The sequence below is a fragment of the Caenorhabditis elegans genome, chromosome V, assembly GCF_000002985.6.
Source record: "Caenorhabditis elegans chromosome V".
In the NCBI taxonomy this organism is placed as follows: Eukaryota; Metazoa; Nematoda; class Chromadorea; order Rhabditida; family Rhabditidae; genus Caenorhabditis; species Caenorhabditis elegans.
The window spans coordinates 1005645-1033528 of record NC_003283.11 but is presented as its reverse complement, the minus strand read 5'-3'; the positions used below and the strand labels follow the sequence as shown (position 1 = coordinate 1033528).

At 38.6% G+C, this 27884-nt stretch overlaps 4 protein-coding genes across 13 annotated transcripts; 3 read left to right on the top strand and 1 right to left on the bottom strand.

Moving 5' to 3' along the window:
- Positions 1 to 124: 124 nt before the first annotated feature.
- Positions 125 to 5638, top strand: flp-34 (FMRF-Like Peptide). Of its 3 annotated transcripts, none has more exons than NM_001383273.2 (5): positions 125 to 199; positions 3707 to 3823; positions 4294 to 4359; positions 4961 to 5023; positions 5368 to 5635. In NM_001383273.2, the coding sequence occupies exons 1-5, from the start codon at positions 144 to 146 to the stop codon at positions 5381 to 5383; spliced, it is 318 nt and encodes a 105-aa protein (NP_001370947.1). In that variant the 5' UTR covers positions 125 to 143; the 3' UTR covers positions 5384 to 5635. The 3 variants fall into 3 exon arrangements, 2 of the variants coding, with proteins under 2 accessions (NP_001370947.1, NP_503365.1); NM_070964.6 differs by lacking the exon at positions 125 to 199 and adding an exon at positions 1877 to 2000 and having other exon boundaries at positions 5368 to 5638; NR_132496.1 differs by lacking the exons at positions 125 to 199; positions 3707 to 3823 and having other exon boundaries at positions 5368 to 5383.
- Positions 5639 to 6454: 816 nt separating this feature from the next.
- R09A1.3 (UPF0496 protein) lies at positions 6455 to 9749 on the top strand. Its single transcript, NM_070963.2, has 6 exons — positions 6455 to 6529; positions 6594 to 6682; positions 7485 to 7720; positions 7768 to 7934; positions 8896 to 9189; positions 9586 to 9749. The coding sequence occupies exons 1-6, from the start codon at positions 6464 to 6466 to the stop codon at positions 9685 to 9687; spliced, it is 954 nt and encodes a 317-aa protein (NP_503364.1). The 5' UTR covers positions 6455 to 6463; the 3' UTR covers positions 9688 to 9749.
- A 312-nt stretch (positions 9750 to 10061) lies between these two features.
- pei-2 lies at positions 10062 to 15193 on the top strand (the record flags this gene model as incomplete). 5 transcript variants are annotated; one of them, NM_001313238.2, is made up of 9 exons in its annotated part: positions 10062 to 10485; positions 10756 to 10831; positions 10967 to 11228; positions 11276 to 11431; positions 12551 to 12925; positions 13553 to 13608; positions 14058 to 14132; positions 14913 to 14966; positions 15024 to 15193. In NM_001313238.2, the coding sequence occupies 8 exons, from the start codon at positions 10770 to 10772 to the stop codon at positions 15127 to 15129; spliced, it is 1146 nt and encodes a 381-aa protein (NP_001300167.1). The 5 variants fall into 5 exon arrangements, 3 of the variants coding, with proteins under 3 accessions (NP_001300167.1, NP_001300168.1, NP_001300169.1); NM_001313239.3 differs by lacking the exons at positions 10062 to 10485; positions 10756 to 10831; positions 10967 to 11228; positions 11276 to 11431 and having other exon boundaries at positions 12740 to 12925; positions 15024 to 15129; NR_132494.1 differs by lacking the exons at positions 10062 to 10485; positions 10756 to 10831; positions 10967 to 11228; positions 11276 to 11431; positions 12551 to 12925 and having other exon boundaries at positions 15024 to 15192.
- ergo-1 lies at positions 15177 to 24726 on the bottom strand (the record flags this gene model as incomplete). Of its 4 annotated transcripts, NM_070961.10 has the most annotated exons (7): positions 15177 to 15558; positions 16299 to 17161; positions 18371 to 18450; positions 19156 to 19430; positions 20491 to 21409; positions 22750 to 22934; positions 23776 to 24726. In NM_070961.10, the coding sequence occupies 7 exons, from the start codon at positions 24714 to 24716 to the stop codon at positions 15456 to 15458; spliced, it is 3366 nt and encodes a 1121-aa protein (NP_503362.2). The 4 variants fall into 4 exon arrangements, with proteins under 4 accessions (NP_503362.2, NP_001300164.1, NP_001300165.1 ...); NM_001313235.3 differs by lacking the exons at positions 22750 to 22934; positions 23776 to 24726 and having other exon boundaries at positions 15456 to 15558; positions 20491 to 21314; NM_001313236.3 differs by lacking the exons at positions 20491 to 21409; positions 22750 to 22934; positions 23776 to 24726 and having other exon boundaries at positions 15456 to 15558; positions 19156 to 19411.
- Positions 24727 to 27884: the final 3158 nt, after the last annotated feature.

Here is a 27884-nt window from a genome sequence, read left to right as displayed (position 1 = left end):
CCGAGTTTCCAATTTCCTAGGCCACGTAGCAGCCGCATTTCACCTCAAACTCTCATTTTCTCGGAAATTTTTGCTGAATTCCTTTGAAATTCAGCTCAATCTCTAAAAATTTTACTTTCAGGTACCCCCGTTGCAGAATAAAAATGCACAGCTTGATCACAGAATTGCTCATTTTCTTCACAGTTCTTCTTTCTGTCAGGTAATTTTTTTAATTATTTTTTAAGACAATTACATGGTTCATTTCAAAGCTCTAAAGAAGATTCTAAAGGCTTACAACTAGAAAATTTAACCTTGGCAAGCAGGTAGGTACTTGAACTTTTTTTTGGTACAATATTCCTAAAATTCTTCAAATAATCTGAGCTCTTTAGCAAACAAAAGTTGTCAAAATCTATGAAACTAGATCAAAAATTGGTTTTTGAAAAGCAAAAACGAATCAAATTTCATTTGTACCAGGTGAAGGGTTTTTTGATAACTAGATCAACATTTTATTTATGCAGAATCACTTTTTTTATTATGAAACTACATTTGAAAAAAATGTATTCAAAAATATGAGGAAGCAATTAGGCTTTCGAAACTCGCAAACATAGTATTTTTGGAAGGTCTCGCAGTAAAATTCAAGTGACGTCATACCGATGAATTTCCCGCAATTTTTATAGGTAAAACCGATATAGATTACTATATGTGACGTAGAAAAATATAAAAGTCGATAAAAATTACCTTGTTCGAAATTTAAATGTGGACGGGTTTTATCTTTCTCGTGGACGCGTTAGAAGGAGACCTGCCTGCCTATGTGCCTACCTATTGCCTACCGCCGCCTCCAATAAAAATGCATATTTGCTAATTTCTGTCTATTTTCATTTCCATTAAGTTTCTTCATGGGGTTTGCTTTGAAGGCAGGCAGGCAATTAGGTGCCTGCTGTCGGAAATTGCATAGCATCAACAATTTTTGGAAAATTTGAAATTGAGGAAATTTACTTTTTATTTTTATTTTTATTTCCAAACAGAGGGATGGGGCTCATTTACAAAACTCATTTTTATCCAAAAAAATTTTTTGAAAATATTTTTTTGGAAAATTATATAGAAATGTAGAGAAATATCTGTTCTTTCTGAAAACAATTTTATCTTTATTTAAAATGTTTGAGAAATTGCCGAAAAACTGCCTCAAAGCCGGCCGTAATGCACCTAGGGTCACTGACTCTATCGGCACATTTTGACTTTTAGGTGGGTTTTGAGCAGCTTTTTGAATTTTTAAAGAAAAAAGTAATACCATTATCAGAAAGTACAAATGTTTTTCTATATTTCTGTATAAATTTTCGAAAAAAATTGCCGGAATTGCTAAAATTTTTAGAAATTTCAAAACTATAATATTTCAGCTATTTCAGAAATTCCTGAGCCCACTCCCTCGTAGGAACCCAATTATGAAATTGTAATTTTGGCAGAGAGGGAAAATAATTTGTTTTTTCGCAAATAAAAGTGACGCGGTGATGCTTTCAAAATTGAAATATATACATGTATATATCTGTGTATATTTTTCTGTTTTTCCATATTTCCCTCCTCGAAAACCGCTAACAAATTCTATCCGGTTACCCAATTTCGGTTTAAAACCATTCCATTTAATTGGCACCACATTTCCGTTTAGCTTCTTCCTGCTTTAAGCCTAAAACCTAATTTACCACCCAAAAAGTCGTAAAACAATCGTATTATTGTCATGGATTCATCGTATAGTATATAAAAATACCGTAGCTGTGTGTGATGACGTGGCAACAAGAAAAAATTAAAGAAGAATGTGATGAAAGGCAGGCATCATTTCCTGGGAGCACCCACCATTAGGCGCCGCCCACTTTTGGCTCGGCGAGCAAGAGGGGGGAGAAAGCTCATTCTGTTTTCGACACCCGATACATACACTCACACACATTTTCCACTACTAAACATATTTTCTAAAACATGCAGTTCCAATTTTTGATGGCTCTGATTTTTGTTGCTTTGGTTTTAACTGACAGGTTGGTACTGTGGGGGTACTGTGGGGGTACTGTAGGGGTACTGTAGGGAATGGTACTGTAGATTTTTTTTGTTGAAAGTACGGTAGTTTTATTATATGATTTTTTTTAATTTGAAAGTTGTTGGTTATGAATTTTTTGAATTTTTTTAAATACGAAAATTTTGTTTTAAAATTTGGTAAGAGACCATATTTCTGTTTACTGTGATCCTACATTATTTTAACATTACTATAGTGTATTACTGTAGTATTACTGTAGTATTACTGTAGTACCTTTAACTGAACCAAAATCTATAACTTAATACATTGGTTGGGCCAAAAATATTTTGCAAAAATTTTTTTAATGATTTTTGTTCAAAAACTATTTTAAGGGTGCAGTATCATCTAGGATAATTAGAAAAAACTCAATATTTTTCAAAAAAAAAATTACTATAGTCTCATTAAATATATGTGTTAATTTGTAAGTTATAAGGTTTTTTTTTTGAATTTTTGGAAAAAAGAAAAAAAAATCCAAAATTTGGTTAAAATTTTTTGGGTCGAAGTTTGAATTTCTGAGCTTTTTTTTTAATTTTTTGGATAAGCTTATGTTCATTTCAGTTTAAGACAATTTTTAGAATCACAAAATTAATTGGGATAACTTTGGAAAAAAATCAGAACAATTTTAAAAAATCTAAAAATTATAAAAACTTGATGTTTTCTAATTTTTGAACTTACTACTCAGTTACTTACTCAAATTTAAATCTTTTCGAAATCTAAATTTAGCTTGTCTGCGCAAAACATCATGGCAGGTGAATTTCTGTTTGAAAAAAATGTTTTCGACCAAAAATTGCAGTTCAACTTTTCTCAATGACGTGGCAAAATTGAGATAAGTAGGATTTTTTTCATGATCTTTTTTGAAAATCCACAAAAAAAAAGTAATTCTGAAACAAAAGGGGATTAATTTGGAGTATTAGTCAATGCTCATGAGTAATAAATTGTGAAAAAGTCAACAAGGAAGCATCTCAAAACAATCAAAAACTAGGCTTAATCCCCCATCTAGATTTGGATCAACAAATTTTTGATAAATTCAGATATGTAGTAATACTGTTAATAGTTGAACCAAAAATTCTAAAAATTGAAATTTTTTTAAAAATTTTTTAAAGTTTTAACCTGTTTCCTATTTAGAAATTTCATACATTTTGAATTTCGAACATGATGCATCAAAAACTGAAATTTCACAAATCGCGACGAGACCCACCAAAACTTGGGCATGCGCCTTTAATACATTTCTGGGCGTAGTTTAAATTTAAATTTGAAAATTTCAAATTTCCGTTCATTTGCGCTGGAATTAAAAAAAATCGTAGTCCCTGTAAACTTTTTTAAGAATGTATATAAAAAATCCTCGAAAATTTGGAAAAATTATATAATTTTTTAAAACAGTTATATTCGGTATACTCACGTGGCGTCAAGCTGTCCCATTACGGTTTGATCTACAAAAAATGCGGGAATTTTCTGCCCAGAAAAATGTGACGTCAGCACGTCCTTAACTATACAAAATCAGTTGAGAACTCTGCGTCTCTTCTCCCGCATTTTTTGTAGATCTACGTAGATCAAGCCGAAATGGGACACTCTAACACCACGTGTATACTTAGACTATGTTATGATATTCAAGTAAAAAGGATTACTGTAGCAATAGTTTCAGCTGTGTCACGACATAAAAAAGTTTTGCAGCGTACTATCCCTGCCACTGGAGAAAAAAGCAGACATTTCCACATTTGCATCAGCTATCAATAATGCTGGACGGCTTCGATACGGCAAACGATCGGACCCCGCAATGTGGGAAGAAAAGTGAGTACTGGGAAATTTGCGCGTAAGATATGGTGCATCGAGGAACACCAGATTTGACGCGCAGAAATTTGAAAACTAGTTGGTCATGGAAAAAATTCTAGACGCTGGTTCAAACCTATGCGATTTCTAAACTTTTTCCACAATTTGGAGCCCAGCGATCGGTACGTAGTGTGCACTTTTTCTATCTTTTCAGTTCATTTTTCTTGAAAATTTAAGTTTTTTTTAACATTTTCAATTTCCGAGTGACATTTTTCAATAATTTCAACGCACTCCAACCTTTCGAAATCCAATAAAAGTGTGTGTTTTGACCGGAAATCTCAAATTTGTGTCTAGCAAAAGGAGATGCTCTTTACAAACTTGTTTGCTCCAGCAACAACCCACCACTTTTCTTCGAAATCATCACGTCATTTGAAATAAGAACTTTGCAATTATAAAAGTAATGTAGCCTATGAGAAATTTGTGATTTTCAGTAATGTCATCATTCCATCATCGGAAGATCAGTACCTCTACTCGGAAGGACGTTATCCGTACGCATTGTGAGTTTCTCACTGGGGTAAAAGAACCTAGGCAGGCTTATAGCCTAGGTCTATAGCCTAGACCTATATTCTAGGCCTACAGTTACCTACAGCTTAGCCGAGACCTATGGCCTAGCCTAGACCTATAGCCTGGCCTAGGCCTATAGCCCGGCCTAGGCCTATAGCCTAGCCTAGGCCTGAAAATTGAAGAACAAAATTTAGGAGGCAGGTGAAATTTTGAAGTAGTAAATATAGAATAAATTAGTGATTAATCAAAATTTCACCTGTTTGTTCCTGCATTTTGGAACGTAGATCAAAATTTGGAACTAATTGAAAGTGGATTAGCGGAGGAGTTTTATGACGTGGGGGCGCTTAAGCTTCAAAGCTATAAAAAGATGTTTCCGAATTTTCAAGATTTAAACCCTCTCAACAAAATACAATTTTAAAATGTACAATTCGAATGACAAATGGTTGAATAGATAATTAGAAATTTGGCAGAGAGTTTGAAAAAAAAAGGACATTTTTCTCGGAATCAGAAAGTCGTGGCGTTTGGTCGGGTCATTGGGATGAAAATTTTTCAAATTTTTTGAGGAAATCCTCCTGAAACTAAAAATTATTTCAGAATCAAACGTGCGCTGAACAGAGACTCCCTGGTGGCTTCTCTCAATAATGCGGAACGATTACGGTAATTTTTAATTTTATTTTTCGAGATTACGCCTATGGCCTACGCCTATGGCCTACGCCTATGGCCTACGCCTATGGCCTACGCCTATGGCCTACGCCTATGGCCTACGCCTGTGGCCTACGCCTATGGCCTACGCCTATGGCCTACGCCTATGGCCTACGTATATGGCCTACGTATATGGCCTACGCCTGTGGCCTACGCCTGTGGCCTACGCCTATGGCCTACGCCTATGGCCTACGCCTATGGCCTACGTATATGGCCTACGTATATGGCCTACGCCTATGGTCTACGCCTATGACCTACGTCTATGGCCTAAAACAAAATATAATCCATTTTATTTTCAGATTTGGCCGTAAATAATTCCATCACGTCAGCCCGTCCGTAGCCGTCTCGTTTTTTTTTCTAAATTTTCTCTCTCGAGGTTTTGTTTTTATTTCAGATATTTAATTAATTTATTTATTCTCTAAAAAATTTTCCTCATTCAAAAATTCGCTTATTCAAATTTTTCATCATTCACCATCTTCCTGTCTTGTATCAAATCAGTCCCCCCAACTCGTTTTTATTTTTTATTTCTTTCTCAAAAAAAAATCAAATAAAGTTTGTGAGTCTGTTGTTTTGAAATTTATTTGATCTAAAAAGAGCGGGAACAGAATGGTCGAATAAACAATCGGGATATTAGTGCGCCAAAATTTTTTTTGGTTTGAATTTTTGATTTGAATATGATATTTGTGGACATTGAAGTTTGATCTTTTTTTTTGTCATAGGCGTAGGCCATAGGCGTAGGCCATAGGCGTAGGCCATAGGCGTAGGCCATAGGCGTAGGCCATAGGCGTAGGCCATAGGCATTGGTCAAAGACGGTTGCTATAGGCGTAGGCCATAGGCTTAGGTAATAGGCGTAGGTAATAGGCGTAGGCCATAGGCGTAGACCGTAGGCGTAGGCCATAGGCGGAGGCCATAGGCGTTTGCCATAGGCGTAAGTCATAGGCGTAGGCCATAGGCTTCGAGTGAATTCAGAATTCTCAATCTCAAATGTTTATTTTAATTTCCTCAGAATAAACTTTTGCCAGATGTCAGATTAAATGAATACAATTTCGAATGAGTCCACTTCGAAAAAAGTTAAGAACTTTGAGACAGATCTATGTATTTCCGACAAGAAACCCCTTATCAAAGCAGTGACCAATACTGAAATGGTCTTATCAGAGAAGGAAATAATGTCCGAGCAAACAAATAAAAAGTTGTGAAACTATTTTCCTCACTCTATTAACTTTATTGACCTTTTTCTTGAAAATATTTTCGAGTTTCGAAACATTTCAAATAATTTTTTGTCTATTTTTGAAAACAAAATCTTATTTATTTGTTTGTTGAGCCAACGTCTTTGCTTATAAATTTTGTCCCTTTTTTCTCAATTTTTTGAAATTTTATAATAATTCCAGTAAAAAATGTCTGAAAATCAAGGATTTGTGCATGATGAAATTACAGTTGTACCGGCAACTCCAACAGGACAGGTGGGTTTTTTTCGGCAATTTTTCATTTCAAAATTATTTTTAAATGTCATGAGAAATTTTTCAGCAAACGGACTCCACGAATGCGAACCAAGGGGGCTCTGGAAGAAAACGATCAATGGATATTGGAACATCGACGGCGCAGATTATTATTGAGTGGGTTTTTTGTACTGAAAATATTTCATTTTTTGAAAATTTTGGTGGGGAATTCAAATTTTTGAGAAATATAATTTTGACGGGAAGTTCGAATTTCATCATAGAAATTTGACGAGAGATTCAACTTTTTTTTGAGAAAAAATTGTGGCGGGTAATTCAAATTGACTAAGAAAAAGTTTTGGTGGGAAATTCGAATGTTTGTGAACCAAATTTTGGCGGGAAATTCAAAATTTTAGAGAAAAAAATTGTGGCGGGTAATTCAAAATTTTTTAGAATTTTTTTTACGGGAAATTCAAATTTTTTAAAGAAATAGTTTTGGCGGGAGATTCAAATTGTTGTGATCCAAATTTTGGCGGGAGATTCAGATTTTATCGGAAAAATTTATGGCGGGAAATTCGAGTTTCATCATAAAAATTTGACGAGAGATTCAACTTTTTGTTTTGAGAAAAATTGTGGCAGGTAATTCAAATTGAATAAGAACAATTTTTGGAGGGAGATTCAAACTTTTGAGAACCAAATTTTGGCCGGAAATTCAAATTTTATCATTAAAAAAATTAGCGGGAAATTAGTTTAGCGGGAGTTCGAATTTTTTGAATTGAAAATTTCCGGCAAATCGGTAATTTGCCGGAATTGAAAATTTCCGGATTTGAAATTTTCCGGCAAATCGGCAATTTCCCGAAAATGATGTTTTTCCGGCAAATCGGCAAACCGAAAACTTTTGGATTTGCCGAATTTGGCGACAAAAAATTTGCTAAACGACGATCGCCGCCCACCCCCCTGATATAATCCATATCTCTTCCAGAAGTGAACCCCCAGCAAGCAACCGAGACTGCTGGAGCTCAATGTGTGACGTATTCGGCACTCGGCAGTCTGCATACATCACCCAGCTTCGGCCTATCAGTACATACCTCCTAAGATGCCAGGAGGCTCTGAAAATATTTCAATATGAGCTGGAGAGAGATATCAAAACGAAACAGTCGGCTTTGGCCACCTATCAACATGTCATGGATTGTGTGATTGAGATCAATCATATTTCTAGTGAGGGTTTTTTGGTTCAAAAATTAAATTTAAATTAAAATTTCCAGTGCACCGTGACCTAAACATCCCGCCAGATGAGCACACGATGCTCCGATCTGTGGTCTACGAAATGGCATTGTTGGCAAGAATCATCGAGGAGGTTGCCAATCAAGCATCCGGGGAGAAATCGAGAAGCCGATCAAATTCCTTTCAGAGATTGACAATTTCAGCGCCGGTAAGATAATTTCAGCGTTTGAAATGATACTGTTTCAACACTGTAATGATACTGTAGGAGTACTGCAATGGTACGGTAGGAGTACTGTTATAGTGCTGTAGGAGTACTGTACTGGTACGGTAGGAGTAGTGAAGTGGTACTGTAGGAGTATTGTAGTGACACTGTTGGAGTACTGTAGCGGTCATGTAGGAGTACTGTCATAGTGCTGTAGGAGTACTGTACTGGTACTGTAGGAGTACTGAAGTGGTACTGTAGGAGTACTGTTATAGTGCTGTAGGAGTACTGTACTGGTACTGTAGGAGTACTGTAGTGGTACTGTAGGAGTATTGCAGTGACACTGTTGGAGTACTGTAGCGGTAATGTAGGAGTACTGTCATAGTGCTGTAGGAGTACTGTACTGGTACTGTAGGAGTACTGTACTGGTACTGTAGGAGTACTGTAGTGCTACTGTAGGAGTACTGTAGTGGTACTGTAGGAGTACTGTTATAGTGCTGTAGGAGTACTGTACTGGTACTGTAGGAGTACTGTAGTGGTACTGTAGGAGTACTGTAGTGGTACTGTGGGAGTACTGTAGTTTTTACTCTAGGATTACAAGAAATATTAGAAACTTCCTGCAAAATCTGGGAATGATGGAAAAAGTTTTGTACATTTTTGGAATTTTTTTAAATCTATACAAACCTAAAATAAAACCTGAACCTGAAGTAAAACGTCTTCGAAAAGTCTGAGAAATTAAGAAAAAAAAATCTAAGAGCTTTCTAATAAATTTTTGGACTTTAGGAAATTTTTTTGAAACTTTGAAACATGTTGCATTTACGGAAAAACCTGAAGTTTTTGAAAATATATAATCTGAAAAGTTCAACAAAAAATATTTTTTCAAATTTTTCGAAAAGTCTTTACTGTAGCAAAACATCTGCAAGCTACTGTAATAGTACCGTAATCTTCCATTTAATTCCATTTTCAGTCCCTTCATACCACAACCGAAGGCGACGAGACTCGAGATATTGGATCAGGTGAAAATATTCCAGCAGTGGATGTTGGGTCATTAAAGGATAACATTACAAAAGTATTCGAAATGGTCGAAAACATGCTAAAATACATCGATAAAAAGACAGAACGACGTTGGTGGCTCCGAGATGTCATAAATTTCACTCAAGCCGCTGTCAAAGTCGCCTTATTCATAAGTGCTGCGATTTCAGTGGCTTATCACGAAAATCAAATTGCGCCGATTATTACGTTGGTGATTACTGTAATTCAGGTAGGTCAAAGTGAAAAGAAAATAAAAAAGCAAAAAATTTCGAAAAAGTCGTATTGACAATCAAAAAGCGGCAATTACTGAGTTTCTGTCACTTTTTGAGAAACTTAGTACTGTACTACTAGTACTACTATTACAACTACAGTAATACTGTACTACTGTAGTACTGTAGTACAGTAGTACAATACTACCGGAGTACTATAATGCCGTAGGATTACTCAAAAGATTCTAGCACATTCCATAATTTTCTCGGATTTTCCAAAAGATTCTAGAAGTCTCCAAAGGTTTAACTAAGTTTTCAGAAGGTTTTTTGAATTTCACGCAAAAAAGTATTTTCTCAGAAAATTTGAAATCCCGTCAAAATTGAATTTCCACATTGAATAATATGATTTTTTGCAGGGAATAACCGAAGGATTCGATCAGTACTTTCTCAAGAACAAGAGCCCAGATGACATCCATATTTCTGTACTCACGAATACCATGAATAATTTGAAAAGTTGAAGAAAATTAATTTGATATCCATGATTTTGTTTTTGACCATGAGTAAAATGTGTAACGCAATTCATAGAATTTTTCTATTGTTGCAACAAACAAATTAAAATACCTAAAATATTCCTTGATCTACAAAAAATGCGGGAATTTATTGCCTAAAAAGTGTGACGTCAGCACGTTCTTAACCATGCGAAATTAGTCGAAAACGCTGCGTCTCATTCTCCCGCATTTTTTGTAGATCTACGTAGATCAAACCGAAGTGAGATACTCTGGCACCTTATCAAGTTTTCTCAACGCTAATATGCCTGAAAATTTAAAAAAAACCATAAGTCGTAATAAAAATCGGTGGCCGAGTGTTCAACTTTCGCGGCCACGAATTCTCATCGACTTTTCTTAGTTTGCGATAAAAATATATTTATTAATTCAAAAAACTTCAAAAAATCGATAAAAATCGCGCGGACACGAAAGTTTCAAATTATAGTACTCTTTAAAGGCGCACACCTGTTTTGCAATTTGAAAATTGTCGTTTCGAGACCGGGTACCGTATTTTGCCGCAAAATTACAAAACTTTGCGCGGCTGAATAAAATTTAAAATTTAAATTTAATAAATCAGAAAATCAATAAACGTGTGCCATCTTTTTTTTGTGGAAAAATCTACGCAATTTTAAGTGATTAGTTTTTTTTCTTTAAATTATATTTATTTTACGCAATAAAAAAAAAGAAGCTATTAATAATATTCACGTACGAAATTCTGTCATTTCTCAATAATCCTAAGCGGATTTTAATAGGCGGTCGAATATATCAAAAGTGAGTTTGTGTCTGGGAGTGGGTTCATGCCACGTGGCCGCGAAAAGAGAAAACTCGGCCACCACAAGAAATTAGCAAGTGGCCGGTAAAAAACCTTGGCCACTGCGGCCATGTTTTAAGATTCCAGTCGAAATGAAAACCGCGATCAATTATTGCTTTTTTTTTGATTATCAACTTTTTAACCAAAAAATTTTCGGCAATTTTTTGTTTGTAAATGGTGGCCGAGTTTTTTCTTCTCGCGGCCACGCATCGTTAACATTTTATTTCCAGAATATTCCGGCGAAATGAAAGATTCTTGCAAAGTCTCGAAATCCACAACAAACCATCGTATTGATATGAATAAAAGGTACGTAAATGTGCGCCAAATCTGGTGTGTACGCAATTCGTCTACCTGTTCGGTAGAGCGCATTTGCACTGTCAGAATACACCACATTTTACGCGCAAAATAAAACTCCATTAAAAACGCTTTTTAATTTTTCAGTCTTGATATAACCGCTGCCATTCACCATTTCGAATCGGTCTCCCAATTCCTTCGTGACGACTACTCGGGCGCCCGTGAACTTTGTGACGTCACTCTCCGCTTTGACGATGAATCGATTCCGGCACACTGGGTGATGCTCGCCGCCTACTCGCCTGCGTTCGCCGAAAAATTTCGAAAGCCCAATAAATGCTTCGTCTTGGAGATGCAACCGTTGGACAAGACCAGCGTGAAGCGGGTCTTGGATTATATCTACTTTGGCAAGGTAAGCTTTCCGCCTAGGCCTACCTCGTACCTACTTTAAGAATTCAGGTGACCTTCCGCCTGGCGACCCTTCACGAAGACTTGAAGGCTATCTCCTACTTTGAAATTGTCACGTTGCAAGAGGACGTTGAGAAGAGATTGGTGGAGCTGGCCAAGGGGAATTGTGTCGATGTGCTTAATTTGGTGACTGCTAACTTGAAAACTGTAAGTTTTTGAGACGGTGGTGCTGATAATGAGAAGCACGCCCGCCGGCTTTTCGCCCTGAACAAGCCTCTCTGAAAATATTGATTTTTTTTAATACGACTACCGGGCGATGAGCAGCTGGCAAATAGCTGGTCGATAACTTTCCTCTAACTACTACTATCGACCTCTAACTACTACTATCGACCTGTAGGTTGAACGATAGCGGCCTGTAGTGGGCGGTAGTGGCGGCAGCGGCGGCAGAGGGAGAGTTGCGGGCGGTAGATGGCGGTATTCGGCGGTAGCTGGCGTTAGCTGTCGGTAGCGGGCTGTAGTGGGCGGTAGCGGTGGCAACGGCGACAGAGGGAGAGTTGCGGGCGGTAGATGGCGGTATTCGGCGGTAGCGGGCGTTAGCTGTCGGTAGCGGGCTGTAGCGGGGGGTTGCAGGCGGTAGCGGGAGGTAGCGGGTAGTAGCGGCCGGTTAGCGGCCGGTAGCTGGCGGAAGCGGGCGGTAGCGGGCTGTAGCTGGCTGTAGAGGGCAAGTAGAGGGCAGTAGCTGCCGGTAGCTGCCGGTAGCGGCCGGTAGCGGGCGGTAGCGGGCAAGTAGCGGCCGACTAACAACCGGTAGCGGCGGTGACGAGCGGTAGCGGGCTGTAGCGGTCGGTAGCGGGCGGCAGCGGGCGGTAGTGGGCGGTAACGGGTGGTTGTTGACGGCGCATCCCACTGCGCCAGCGCACACAAATACGCGCCGCCGCTGGCGCCGGCGGATTTTTTAAAGTTTCCACGCGTGGCTTCCAAACAGTCGGTATAAACGCAGTTTGCCGGCGGCGGTAACCGTTTTTCGCAGCCGCCGGCGCACCCTACTGCGCCATTGCAAATTTTATTTGCTTGCGCCGGCGGCGGCAGCTCACACAAATAGGCACTGCCGCCGGCGTCGGCGCATATTTCATTTTTTTTAATTTCCACGCGTGGCTTCCAAACGGTAAAAACGCAGTTCGCCGCCGCCGGCGCACCGAGTTGCGCGCAGCCATCAAATCTCTGTCATTTTTCGAGCGGCCGGTAGCTGGCGGTAGCGGGCGGTACCGGACTAGTACAGGGCAAATAGCAGACAAGTATTTTTTTTTTAATAACTTTTTTTTCCAGATCCCGCATTCTCCATCTACGATTCTATTGATTTCCGATGAAAGTGTCCGCGATATCGTCTCGATCCTTCACGACACATACTCGACCAATCGCCTGTCCTACGAAGAAATTCTGAGCCTGTCGACGAACACGGTGATCACATGTCTGTCGGCACGAATTCCGGACTTTAAGAAGGTCGACATCATCAATATGTCGTTGAAGTGGATCTACGAGCGTCATCTCAACGATCACAAGGCGTGCAAGATTCTGCAAGGTCTGACGCTCGGCTCGATGACCTACGCGGAGCTGGTGAATTTGCGAAATTCGTTGATTCAAACCGCGATTCCTGTGACAATCGGAAGATGTGTTCGTTTGAAGCGTCGGGAGAACGATACGGTGAGCTTGGTCTCAACACTGTGACGTCACACCGGACGTGAAATTTTGAAATTTTCGCACCAAAAAAATACGGTACCGGGTCTTGACACGACAAATTTTCACGACGCGCTTCCGGCTTTCCTCATAAACTGAAATGTAAGAGTTTTGCCGAATTAGGCCACGTTGACTCGGCCATGGCCGGTGTCGATTTACGGCGCGTTGCGTGCCGCGTCGCGGCTCGTTTAGTTGTAAAACTAAATGTATTTGTCCGTGTGGATTACACGATTTTCCAACGCTTTGTCCGTCAGATTGTCAATGGAGCGCGAAAAATGCAATGAGGAAGGCCAGAAGTCCTTGACAAAAAGGTATGCACCTTTAATTTAATGAGTACTGTAGTTTCTCTTGTTGGAATTTTCATCCATTATTAAAAATGTTCGTGTTTTCTTCAAGTTTTTCAATAAATAAGCTAATTTTCAACAAAAAACTATGAAAAATCGATAAAATCTTGTGGCCGCGAAATTTTGTAACTACAGTACTGTTTAAAGGCGCACACCCTCTCGCGTCGAACAAAAGTATGTCGTGTCAAGACCGGGTATCGTATTTTTAGCGCGAATAGTCATATTCCATATAATTTATTAATTTTTGCAGCTCGACATTGTGTTCACCTACGGCGAATCTTCAGGATATCAGAAACCGGGCATCAAGTGAGTAAATTTTAGACTTGCTATTACACAGAAGCTAAAATTAAAGTGCCAGGTCTCGACACGACAAATTTCCAGGGTGTGCGGGGTGTGCGCCTTTAGAGAAGTGTACTTGTTGGAAATGTTATCGATTTTTCTTGGTTTTTCGAAGAAAAAAATATTAATTTACAACATAACATGAAAAACACTTAATTTTTAACAAATCGTGAAAAAAAAACTTGAAAAATCGATAAAAATTTCACAAAAATAAGAGCTCGAAATTACTGTACTCTTTAAAGGCGCACACCTTTTCGCATTTAACACAAAATTTGTCGTGTCGAGACCAGGTCCGTATTTTTGGAGCGAAAATCGCAAACTTTCGCGCCAGGGTAATAATTGGAGTACTCTTTCGCGCTTTACCGCACTGCGCCTCGATTTGGTGGAATGCATAATAAAACTAGAATATTTTTCAGGCCAACGATCACATCCTCGTTCACCATGAATAATGACCCAACGTCTGGCGCCGGGACACCATCTACGAAGACTAGGTGAGTTTGTGTAGTTTGTAGCCACGACGACACACAAAATTTTGATAAATGCGAAAAAGGTGTGCGCCTTTAAAGATTACTGTAATTTCAATTTTTTTAGAATTTTTATCGATTTTTCAGAGTTGAATTTGAGTGTTTTTGTCAAAAAACTATGAAAAATGGACGAAAATCCCGCTGAGAGGAAAGTTTAAAGTTACAGTACTTTACAGGCGCACACCTTTTCGCAAATAACAACAAAAATTTGCCGTGTCGAGACCTCGTACAGTATTATTGACGCGAAAACCGCAAAATTTCGCAAGAGAACAGTACAAGACGGTGCGAAAAGGTGTGCGCCTTTAAAGAGTACTGTATTTTCAATTTTTCGTATTTTTATCGATTTTTCAGAGTTTTTCCAAGAACATTTTTAATTTTAATGTATTCTTAACTGTCAAATTTGAGTTTTTATCCAAAAACAGCGATAAGTGACGAAAATTTCACAAATTAAAATTCCAGTACACTTTTTTAAAGGCGCATATACATTTTCGCAAATAACAACGAAATTTTCGTTTCAAGACCTCGTACAGTATTTTTTGGGGCGAAGACTGCAAAATTTCGCGTCTGGGACTGTTATTACAGAACAAGAAAAAAATGGAAATTACTATCTTAAAGGCGCATACCCTTTTCCGCAGGGTTTTTTGAAAAAAATTCAAATTTTTTCGCTCGTGTCGAGACCCGGAAAACCGGAAAATTTCACGTCTCGACAATAAAAACGCCTAAAAAATTCAAATTTTAAATTTTCAGTCGTTCCCCAAGCAACAAGTTCGACGATGCAATCTCCGAGTCTTGGAACGTCAAGTAAGCACTGCCACGTGGCATTTATCGATTTTTTTTTCTTCAAATTTTTTTTTCCAGTCTCGATGATTGCAACACGGCCATGTCGTTCAACGACGAAGACCTGAAACGTCTTGGAATCGAAAAATCGAAGAAGATGAAGAAGAAGGAGCAGGAAGAGATGTAGTAGTAGTAGTAGTAGTAGATAATTTGTTGATTGAAAAAGAATGAATGAACTGCTTGGGGGTTTATTATTATTGTTGTGGCAAATTTTAAAACTTTTGTGGGATTAGGGGCAAGTGAGAATCCGAGAATTTGAAATTTGAAATATGGAACAAGAAATAAGCAATTTCGGGGCAATTTAAAGTGTAAAAGTAAAGGAATAGTTGAGAAAATTGGGAAAATGATGTCGAAATACTTGTACATTTTAGTTGATTAAAGGTTGGTTGTTAGGGTAAATATAATAAAGAACGTGAAAAATGGAACAGTTGATTGAAATCATTAAGAAACATATTAGACAAATGTCATTCCTTCGAGCTTTTCGTTGACATTCATGTCCTTGTTGACTTCGCAGAGGTCTCCGAATGATTCGAGGTCGCAGTAGATATTATTTACTCTGAAAAAATATTATGATATTATGAGATTTCGAATGTTTTTTTTTCTATTAATTTCGAAAACTTTTTTGGGACAAGTGTAAATATTCAAAAATGTTTCAAAAAATTTAGGAATTTTGCAATTTTTTTTGAAAGTTTTTCCATAAATGAATATTCCTTAAAAATGTATTGTAAATCTCGGGAAATTTGAAATTTCTGAAAAATTTTTTTTTGTTTTGGCGGGAAATTCAGATTCTCGGATAAAAATTCGGCGTAAATTCAAGGAGGAAAAAAAGGAAAAAATTTAGGAAAAGCGTTTTTTCCGTCAACTAACGAAATTGCCGGAAATGTTGAAAATCGGTAAATGCCGAAAATTCCAAAAACCGGCTAATGCCGAAATTGCCAAAATTTTCCGAAACCGGCAATTTCGGAATTGCCGGAAATGTTGAAAATCGGCAATTACTGAAAATATCCTAAACCGGCAATTGCCGGAATTACCGAAAATATAAATGTAATACTTTTTGTATGATAAACAGTGTTGAATGAAACACTCTTAATTTCGAAATATCTTCAAACTCCGCCCACGCAATCTGATTGGTTCAAAATTGGGCGGGGCGAATCGCTGATTGGTCGCAGTTCGAATTTAGCCAAAAATCACGATTTTTAAAAAATATTTTTTTCACTTTTTGTGGTCTTTCCAAATTGACTCAATTTCCCAATTGATTTTGGATGTATTGATGACTTTAACTTCAAAACTACTAACGACTTGTACGTATTGATTCCATCCAGCGTCTCCTTGGCACGTTTCGCCGCCAAATGAGCATACAACACCGGCGCTGGCAACGCGACAGTGGTCGTTGATCTACAGAAATTATAGGTCAACGCATGCGTGACAGTCGGCCAGAACGAGTCGGGCTTCCCGGTCCACGTATCGTGAAGCACATAGTAATGAGTTGGACGGAAACATCCTTCATTGCCGATCTGTGTGGAGAGGAAGAAATCGTAGTACTTGTTGGTGGTAACAGCGTCTTCGATTAAAGTTCCCGGTAGGACATTGTAACCCTGTGATTCGTATCCTTGACTCGGATCTTCTAGGAAGAATTGAGTATGATGTCGCTTGGTAACTACGATATACGTTATTGATGGTTGGAATGAGGTGTCGATTTTAAGGCATCGTTCCTCAATGCAAACGCGCTCCTCGAACAGGTACTTTTGGAAATCTCCCTCTGATAGCCCGTCACGATAGACAACAATATGTGCTGGACGTTTCCCAGTGTGATCTATGAACTCTCCGATTCGTTCATCGATCTCTTTCGAGAAATCGATCAGACACTCGACACCTGTATCCTGAATTCTTGAAGATGCTCGGAATTCGGTGACATCTAGATCAATATTTCCGACGACGGTCGCTGCAGACATTTTCTGAAGTACATTACCAGTCTCACGATCACGAGTCGATGGATGAGAAACGTCGATTCCGAGAACTAGCGTTGGCTTGGCGGGATCTGTGAAAATTGTCCATGTCTTGTGAGCTCCGCCGCGTTCAAGCTTGCGATGAGTGGTTCCGACTTTTCCGAGCACTTTTTCCACCATCAATCGGGTTAGGGCGCAATTCTTTGGTGAAGGCTGAAAGAAGAAAAATGATTGATTTTTTTTTTAATTTCAAGCGGGAAATTGTCGAAAATGTCCTAAACCATCAACTAGCAAAATTGCTGGAAATTTTTACAACCGGCAATTTTCGAATATTTCCGAAACCGACAATTACCGAAAATTCCCAAAACTGGCAATTAGCGAAATAGAAGGAAATTTTGAGAATTGGCAAATGCCGGAATTGCCGGAACTTCCCGAAACCGTTAATTACCGAAAATTTCCGAATCCGGCAAATGTCGGAATTGCTAGAAATTTTAAAAATCGGCAAATGCCGAAATCGCCGAAAATTCCCAAAACCGGCATATTCCGGATGTGCCGGAACTTCCCGAAACCGTTAATTACCGAAAATTTCCGAATCCGGCAATTGTCAGAATTTCTGACAGTGCCCAAAACCAGTAATTACAGGAATTGCCGAAAATTCCAAAAACCGGCAAATTCCATAAATGCCAAAAATTTCCGAAACCGGCAAATGCTGGAATTGCCAGAAATTTTAAAAATCGGCAAATGCTGGAATTGCCAGAAATTTTAAAAATCGGCAAATGCTGGAATTGCCAGAAATTTTAAAAATCGGCAAATGCTGGAATTGCCAGAAATTTTAAAAATCGGCAAATGCCGAAATTGCTGAAAGTGCCCAAAACCAGTAAATACCGTAATTGCCGGAAATTCCAAAAACCGGCAAATTCCGAAATTGCCGAAAATTTCCGAAACCGGCAAATGCTGGAATTGCCGAAAATTCCAAAACCCCGAAAATGCCGGAACTGTCGGAAATTTTGAAAATCGGCAAATGCCGGAATTGCCGGAAATTTGAAAATTGGCAAATGCCGGAATTGCCGGAAATTTTGAAAACCGGCAATTGCCGGAAATATAAATTTTAAAAAAATTAGAAGAAAGTGATTTCGAGACATCTAAAATCTGCGACCAATCAGCAATTTTTTCCGCCCACTTTCCAACCAATCAGGCAGAGTAGGCGGATCTCTCAAGATGCTGATTGGTTCGACAGTGGGCGGAGCGAATCGCTGCTTGATCGCAGTTCGAAATTAGTCAAAATTAAAAAATCACGCTTGGATCTTGGATTTTTTCAATCATTCACGATTTTTTCGCTGTTTTTTTTTGGTTTTCTGAATTTCAAACCATTTTTGTTTTTGTTTTTTTTGACTTAACAGCGAGAAAAATGCGAATTATTACCCCAACAACTCCGAGACTTTTCTCGAGAATTCCTTGAGTGTGGATTCCATACTTGTTATCGGCAAGATACTTGAGAACATCTGGAAATTTCACACAAATTAATCAAGGCAACTCACACAAAATTCCCGAGAATGCGTATTGCACAACATATTTGACGCGCAAAATATCTCGCAGCGAAAACTACAGTAACCCTTTTAATTACCACTGTAGCGCTTGTGTGTCGTTTTACGGGCTCACTTTTCGCAAAAAACACATTTTTCGAATTTTAACAATGTTATTAAATTTTTCTTCGTTTTTTCCTATACCTTTGCCAGTTTTGTGCGTATTTTTTATATTTTATCCATTAATAAATTGATTTGATTGAAAATCGTCCAATATTGGCGTCATTTCGATGAGAATACTCCTACAGGCGTATTTTTGCATTATTTCCCGCCAATTACGGCAATAGATGGAAAATAGTGTAAAAAACGCTTGTGGGAGTATCATAATCAAAATTACGCCAATATTGGACGGTTTTCAATCAAATTAATTAATTAATGGATAAAATATTAAAAATACGCACAAAAATGACAAAGGTATAGGAAAAAACGAAGAAAAATTTAATAACGCTGTCAAAATTCGAAAAAAAATTTTTTTTTCGAAAAGTGAGCCCATAAATCGACACACAAGCGCTACAGTAGTCATTTAAAGAACTACTGTAGTTTTCGCTACGAGATATTTTGCGCGTCAAATATGTTGTTTAATACGCATTCTCACAATTTCGTGTTTCCGTAATAGGTACTCACTATAATCATTATACTCATTATTGTTGCCAGAATACACAGTGGCTCTCGCCTGGAAAACGGCAAAAACAATCGGAACGATGACTTCGCCGTCTCGTTCGTACTCGCCAATTGTCGATTTGATATTTTGGAGGAATTGCTCAATTACTTCGATTCCATGCTGATTTTGATTAAATTGGAGCTCTCCCTGGATCACGGCCGAATGCTTATTCTCGTCAGCCCACAACACTGGTTGACCACTGTCTTCGATGGCTCTCATGATTGCGTGATATCCTTGCCTGTAACATATATATGATGAACATTGGGGTTATTGTCGGGTTACTGTAGGGGTAGTACTGTAGGATTACTGTAGTTTTAGAAAAATTGAGTCTTTGCCATTTGAAGGAATATTGGTTTAGGATCAGTGGGGATATGGTCAGGGTACTGTATTAATACTGTAGATGTACTGTAGGGGTACTGTAGTTTTAGAAAAAGTGAATTGTTGTCTTTTGAAGGGTTTATGAGTTTGGGCTAGGTTAGGGATATGGTCGGGGTACGGTAGTGGTACTGTAGGATTACTGTAGTTAAACTAATTGAGTACTTGTCTTTTGAAGTTATATTAATTATGGGTTAATGACGTATGGGTACTGTAATAGTTCTGTAGGATTACTGTAGATTTGGCAAAATATTTTTGAAGGCTTTATGAGTTTGGGCTAGTGTAGGGATATGGTCGGGGTACTGTAGTAGTACTGTAGTTACCCAATATCACTTTAAGAGAATTTGATCGGACTACTGTAGAGGTAGTATTGTAGTGGTACTGTAGGATTACTGTAGTTTTAGAAAAATTGAGTCTTTGTCATTTGGAGGGATATTGGTTTAGGATCAGTGGGGGATGTGGTCGGGGTACTGTAGTAGTACTGTAGATTGGGAAAATTGAGATTTTTTTGATGAGATATTAGGTAGGAGTCCGTGGATGGATATTGTCGGGGTACTGTAGTAGTACTGTAGGGGTACTGTAGTAGTACTGTGATTTTTATTACTGTAGTTTTAGAAAAATGAGTTTTGCATTCTGAAGTGATCGTGATTTTGGGTTAGTGGGGGGATATTATGTAGGGGTACTGTAGGAGTATTTAAATTTTGGCGGGAATTTAAAAATTTTCCGGAACATTTTTTGAAGGAAATTCAATTTTTTTCAGAATTTTTTAAAATGGGAATTGAAAAATTTTTATTACAAATTTTTTGGCGAGAAATTAAAATTTCCTGAAAAAATGTTGGTAGAAAATTCAAATTTTCTCCGCAAAATGATTTTTTTTGTGAACTGGAAATTTTCTTGAAACTGATTATTCCAAAAAAACTTACTGATTGTAATCGAAATCTCTACATTGTCTCGGCGATTGAATCAGAAGAATCGAGCCCATGAGACGCTTCATGAGCGGCTGCTCAGAAGACTTATAGAGTTTTCTCCGAAACACAGCACCATCCAAAACTTGTCTCGGTGGATCATGAGTAACAGCTTCCCATTCTCCGATATGATGCTCATCGTGGAATACAGAATCACCATAAACCAGAGTTGGAGGTGGTAGGATTGTGGCTTTAACTCTGATCGGCTCCCTTTTCATGACAAGTTTATGCTTTTTCATGTAATCATCGTTGTTCGACACGGGCGGTTCGATTCCCGACAGCGACTTCTGAGCAATGATATGTTGAAGAAGCTTTCCACGTTGCTGAGCTGTATACGTAGTCTTATTGATCATATCTGCCCTCATATCGGGCATCGTAAATCCTCCGTATCTCGTCGGAACGACTATGTAGCTGACGAGTTCCAACGGCATCGCCGAATGCTTATTTCCACACTGTTCCGGCGCTTTTTTCAGGACACACGGTAAATTTGGATAGCGAAGCCGAATGTTATACTTTTGGAGGTAGTAGTCGGCGACGGTCAACTCAACTCCATCAGAAGTGAAGTAATATCGATCGGCCGGAGCTCCGAGCCCGACAAACTTGAAATTCCGTCCAGGATTACGGATTGTTGGAGCCGGACGAACAATCACTTCTCCGTCCTCACCGACATAGTCGCCAGTTTCAGTTGACAGCTGGAGCGTCATTTTTGTCAAGATTTGAGTCATGACTCGAAGATTCTCGTCGGAAACATTACATGCTCTGAGAGCAGCATCATACTTCATCTCAAAGGCTTCATCGAGGACAACACTGTGCTCGATGATGTCGCAGAGGAGACGAACCAGTGGGTAGGCTGGACGTGTGAACAGTGTGTGACCAACTGAAAAAGTGAGGAATTGAGCGATTTTGGTGAAAATTCGGTGAAAATTCTGTTATAACACAGCAATTTTTAGCTCATTTCTAGCCCAAGTGGCGTGCGGCAAATTTTGAAATTTGCCGAGCATGGCCAACTCGGCAAATTCGGCAAATTTCCCATTGTCGTCATACTCGGTAAATCGCAATACTTTTTGGAGCTCAAAAAGTGTTAAAATGGTTAATTTTTCTTTCATTAAGATTCTGATCAAAACCTTTAGTTTTGGGAAAATTAAAAAAAAAAAATTTTTAATTTTGCGGCAATTCGGCAAGTCCACTTTTTTTTGAAATTTGCCGCACATCCTTGTTCTAGACATCCGAATAAAACCTATGCTTTTCGAACGTGGGGGGCCTTCACAATTAGGTGGCTACAATATTACGGGAACATAAAAATTCTGAGAATGCATATTACACAACATATTTGACGCGCAAAATATCTCGCAGCGAAAACTACATTGATCCTTTAAATTACTACTGTAGCGCTTATGTCGATTTACGGGCTCGATTTACGAAGGTAATAACATTTTTTATTTATTGATAGAATGCATACAGTGCATTTTTTTCCCACTTGTACGACTTTAAAGGCGCGCGCATTTATGCAAAATGGTCCCGGCATTGATCTCGCCACGCGCTCAACAAATCAATGGGATGCACGTGGCGAGACCATTGCGCGAAAATGCGCGCGCCTTTAAAGTCGTAAAAGTGGGGAAAAATGCACTGTATTAAAATTAAGCAAATGTCGCTGTCACAATTCAAAAATAAATTAATTTCAAAAAATCGAGCCCATAAATCGACACAAGCGCTACAGTAGTAATTTAAAGGATTACTGTAGTTTTCGCTCCGAGATATTTTGCGCAATACGCATTCTCAGAATTTTGTGTTCATATAATAATTTTAAAAGCAGAGGAGCACATAGCTTGTAAAATTACTACAAATCTGGGTTTTTTGCAGACTTTTGGCGATTTTAAGGATGTATTGGGGTAGGCAAAATCACTTTGCAAGCTTTTTCAAATACTAATGTTTTTTTCAAAGTTTCCAGTGTTTTTTTTGCCTCTATGGAGTCTTGAAATCGCTAAAAGCCTGCAAAAATCCACATTTGGAGCAATTTTTCAAGCCTAGTGAAATAAAGTTGCAAAAAATTAAATGAAAAAAAAATTCAAATCGACTGTTTGCCAGTTCAAAATTCTTCTTTGTGGCTAAAATTTTTGTAGGAACCTAATTCGAAGATCCTCTTTCAAATGAAATAGGGGTTTAATTCGGGGATGTCGTCGGCTGAAAATTGTCAAGAAATCTCTGCAAAAAACTCACGATCAAAGCATGCAGTGATTCCGGCTCTCAGATTTGTGCGAATAGCAATCGAAACTCCAACTCTCGCGTCTGTACCAATTCTCAGTTTATGACACAGTGACACATCCGGAAGCTCGGGTTCGTACGCTTCTTCGCAAATTAGATATGTTAATCTTTTGAACACAGTGTACTTTGGTGGGGCAAGTCTGAAATATTGGAAATTGAAATTGAAAAAAGTGTTTTAATTGGAAATTTTCCTCTAGCAGATTATTAATAAAGTGAGCCTTTTGTTGCACTGAGAATCAATTGCCGATTTGCCGGAAATTTTCGATTCCGGCAATTTTCCGATTTGCCGAAAATTTTCGATTCCGGCAATTTTCCGATATGCCGGAAATTTTCATTTTCGACAAATTGCCGGTTTCCCGGACATTCTCTTTCTCGGCAAATCGGCAATTTGCTGGAATTGAAAATTTCCGGATCATCGGCAAAATACCGGAACTGAAATTCCCGGCAAATCGGCAAAATACCGGAATTGAAATTTCCGGAAAATTGACAATTTGCCAGAATTGAAAATTTCCGGAAAAATCGGCAAATTGCCGGAATTGAAAATTTCCGGAAAATTGGCAAAAACCGGAATTGAAATTTCCGGCAAATTGACAATTTGCTGGAATTGAAAATTTTCCGGAAAAACGGCCAATTGCCGGAATTGAAAATTTCCGGCAAATCGGCAAAATACCGGAATGGAAATTTCCGGCAAATCGGCAAAATACCGGAATTGAAAATTTCCGGAAAAATCGGCAACTTGCCGGAATTTCCGTCAAATCAGCAATTTGCCAGAATTGAAAATTTCCGGAAAAGTAGCAATTTGCCGAAAATAAAAAAATCCGCCAAATCTGCAATTTGCCGGAATTAAAATTTTCGGAAAAAGGGCAAATTGCCAAAAATGAAAATTTTCTGGAAAAAGGGCAAATTGCCGTAATTGAAAATTTCCGGCAAATCGGCCAATGGCCGGAATTGAAAATCTATGGAAAATCGGCAAAAACTAACGGCAAGCGAGCTCTCTGCGTTGCAATCGCATCAATAAGTGTTGACAAAAGCTGCATGGTCTCCTCATCCTCAATATTTCCTCCAAACTTGATTTGTTTCACATATTTCCAAACGAAATTCATTCTCCGGTTATTAGTTCTTCCCTCGGATTGTCTCAGCTTATTCGTCGACCACATCATATTCACATCATTGAAGATGTACTGATTTGGCATGCCAAAAGTGGGCTTATTCTCCTTCAAAATTTCCCAAAATCGTGGCCCACAAAGTTCTCGCTTATTGCTAGACTTTCCATTAATAAATACTTCAATATTGAAGACGTGAAGCGTGATGGGCTCCTGCGGGAGTTGCACCAACGTGTGATTCGTCAAAAGTGTCGTCTTCTGGCCGAGACCCTTATCCTGGACCATTGTTTTCGGCCGGACTGCAAACTCCTGGGCGTTGTGTCTGAGCGACTTTTTCGAAACTGAATGGATCGGCTGGTCGGCACCTCCGACGAGATCTCCAGGATTCGACATACCGGCAGCGGTTCGGCCACCACCGACACGTCCTCCTCCTCCTCCGCGGTTTCCACCGTTTTGGCTGTACATGTTCGCGCCGCCGTGACTTCCACGATTATTTCCATAATTGTCATTTCTCTGATTGGATCCATATCTGGCATCCTGACTGTATTGCTGTTGATATCCTCCACCACCCTGGTTGTATCCACGATAACCTCTACGATCATCGTTGGAGGATCCACGACGATCATGTTGATCGTAGCAGCCACGATCGTTGTTGGAGCCGCGACGATCATCGTAGCGATTGTCCCGACGATCGTCGTTGTATCCGGAGCGACCTTGGTCACTGCTGCGGTAATTTTGCCGATCGTTGTTATGGTAGCGATCGTCACGATCGTTTCGATAGCCACCACCACCGCCGCCGCCGCCGTTGTTATAGCTCATTTTTGTTAGTCTGGAAGTGAGAAGAGATTAGTGGGCCGATAATTGAGAGAAAAAGAGCATCTTAAAGGTGGAGTAGAGTCAAAAAAAATTTTTTGCTTGAAAGGAGGACTAACGGTTCGGACAATTTTCAACGTATAGACCAGGGCTGAGCAGCCGCCCAAAAAAATCGGCGATCGGCGATCGGCGTTCGCCGAAACTTTTTTTTTTCGGCGATCGGCGATCACAAATTGCCAAAAAAAAATCGGCGATCGCCGATTGCCGATCAGTGTGCGTCTAATTTTTTTCAATTTTAAAATCTTAATTTTAAGAGCTCTTTCAAATAATTTTTCATAAAAACAGGAATATTAGGCAACGAAAAGCACTCCTTGATACCTTAAAATTCGAAAAGTAGTGAAAAATAGTCCGAAAATATACCTTTTTCCTTCTTCAGAGGGGTCTATCGTGGACTATAAAATTTCATCGGCGATCGCCGAAAAATCACGAAAATCGCCGATCGCCGATTGCCGCTCACCCCTGATATAGACCCAAAATGAGCTCAAATTAACGAATTTCGTAATGAAACTTCTCAAAAAAATTCTCAAAAATTTTTTATGGCGGTTTAAAATTTCGAAAAAAATTACACTGATTATAGCTAAAATCTCGAATTTTGCCTATTTTTCCGTGTCACATCGGTCCGAAGTTGACTTTTTCGGAATTATCATCCTTTCTTGCATATATTGGTAGTTTATCTCATTTAATTTCGTTGGTTAAGGTACATTTAAAGCCGATAGGTAATCAATTTCGATGATTTTTGGTTACCTATCGGCTTTAAATGTACCTTAATCGACGAAATCAAATGAGATTAATTACCAATATATGTAATAAAGGAAGATAATTCCAAAAAATCCACTTTCGAACAGATGTGACACGGAAAAATGGGAAAAATTCGTGATTTTAGCCAAAATCAGCGTAATTTTTTCCAAAATTTTGAACCGCCATAAAAAATTTTTGAAAAATTTTTGTGCAGTTTCATTACGAAATTCGTTCATTTGAGCCCATTTTGGGTCCATACGTTCAAAATCGTCCGAACCGTTAGTCCTCCTTTAATGGGTTGAGAATTAAGAGAAAAAGAGCATCTGATGAGTTTATGAGAGTGGAATACCTAACTTGCATAAATGAGGAGTAGTGTGAATGAAGATTTTGCTTTTTAAAAAATCCGAAATCGTCTCCAATTCCAACAAAAAACTACGAAAGAAGCATGAAATACAACTAGTAGGATTGAAAATTTTGCCTATATTTGCTTTTTTTCAATTCAAAAAAAAAAACCTTACCAATCAACGATTCGCTATGCCCACTTTTAAACCAATCAGACGGAGTGGGCAGTGTTCGAGCGAATCGCTGATTCTTGTAGATCTTCTTCTTTGTAGATCTACGTAGATCAAGCCGAAATGAGACACTATGACATCACGTGTACACACGTGTGCAAATGTGCTTGAAATGGAGTACAGATACGCCGCAACCTGGTCACTTTAAAGGTGGAGTACCGAAATTTGAAACTTTTCCTTTTTAGACCCAAAATGTTCCAAAACTACCAAATTTCGTAAGGAGACATTCTGAAAATTTTCAAAAAAAATAGTTATAGCCGCTCAAAGTTTTGGAAAAAATGGGCTATTTCTACTAAAATCTCAAATTTTGGCAGCTTTTCCGTATCGCAGCGGTTGGAACTTAATTTTTACTTAATTATCATCTTTTAATACACGTTTTCGTAATTTATTAGGTGTTATTTCGTTGATTGAAATGCTTTTTCGGTCGATGCGGGCACAAATACGATACAAGTTTGTGCCCGCATCGACCAAAAAAACATCTCAATTAACGAAATAACGCCTAATAAATTGAGAAAACGTACATTAAAGGATGACAATCTAATAAAATTCAAGTTCCAGCCGCTGCGACACCGATAAGTTGCCAAAATTTGAGATTTTAGCTATAAATTGACCATTTTTCCCAAAACTTTGAGCGGCCATAACTTTTTTTGAAACATTTTCAGAACGTCTCATTACGAAATTTGGTAGTTTTTTACCATTTTTGGTCTAAAAAAGCAAAGTCTTGGCAAAATCTGAGCGAAAAGTGTTTGAGACGAAGATCGATGTATTGCCTCAATTGCGCGGGAAATGTAACCTTCGAATCAAGATATTGAATCTCGAAGTATAGAATTTCTCTCTATCTAGGTTTCGAAGGTTTTGGAAGAAATTCCTCGTAAAGGCGAAACTAGAACACTTGCAAAACCATGGTGGACGAAGAAATCAGACGAAGAAAACAAAAAGTCGACAGCTGAATGATACCACAATAAACGGCAGATTTTCGGCACCAGAAAAGTTGTGTCCAACAACGCAACACACCCGAGAAAATGGCAGAAATGAGATTCAATGCTGAATTCTGAAGAGAATCAAGAAACACGATTTCTTGTTTTTTCATTATTTTTTTTCCAACGTTGCGAGGACTGAACATGTGATTTTTTCTGAAGTTTTATACGGCCGGATTTTCAATAGATAATCCCTTTTCTGATAGATTAATCTAATTGTAGTGCAATTCTAGCGATTTTTGGAAGTTGTTCCGAAAACAATGCTTCATTGGGAATTAAATCGGATATTTGCTTCTTTTCCGGAGTTCTTTTTTCAGAACTTCCGAACAAAAAAATCTGGTGCCCTTTCATGGGAAACGAGGCATTTTGCATACTCTGATAACGCGAAGTTTATCGTAAAACTGATAACGGAGCACTAAAAATAGATGCACCAGAGAATGGACGATAAAGAGCAAAATCTGCAACGGGCCTGCCTGAAACTGGTCCGACTTTTGTCTCTTTTTTGGATTTTTACTTGAATTCACTAATTTCTAATCCTCTCATTTATGACAATTTGATGAAAATCAAAGCATAAGGCGTGGATTGAGGCAGACGAAGGTCGCCTTAAGGTCAGGCAGGCAGGCGTTTTAACGCCTACGTGGAAGCCTATGGAGGACGTAAATAATCGATGTATTCCATTGTATTAGCTGATTGCACTCCACAAAGTGGAAAAATGATTATGAATGAGTCACGGGCTCAGTGTTACACTTTTTGAGCCCGCACACCAGCAAAAAATGACCGCCTACAACGTGCCTTCAAGGCATGTACAGCTTGCCTAAAAGGTTGCC

Coding starts and splice junctions, on each gene's coding strand:
- R09A1.3 (NM_070963.2), top strand. CDS start 6,464: ATGTCTGAAAATCAAGGATTTGTGCATGATGAAATTACAGTTGTACCG. Junction 6,683..7,484: donor ACGGCGCAGATTATTATTGA/GTGGGTTTTTTG, acceptor TATCTCTTCCAG/AAGTGAACCCCCAGCAAGCA. Junction 9,190..9,585: donor TGGTGATTACTGTAATTCAG/GTAGGTCAAAGT, acceptor GATTTTTTGCAG/GGAATAACCGAAGGATTCGA.
- flp-34 (NM_070964.6), top strand. CDS start 1,945: ATGCAGTTCCAATTTTTGATGGCTCTGATTTTTGTTGCTTTGGTTTTA. Junction 2,001..3,706: donor GCTTTGGTTTTAACTGACAG/GTTGGTACTGTG, acceptor AAAGTTTTGCAG/CGTACTATCCCTGCCACTGG. Junction 3,824..4,293: donor CCCGCAATGTGGGAAGAAAA/GTGAGTACTGGG, acceptor TGTGATTTTCAG/TAATGTCATCATTCCATCAT.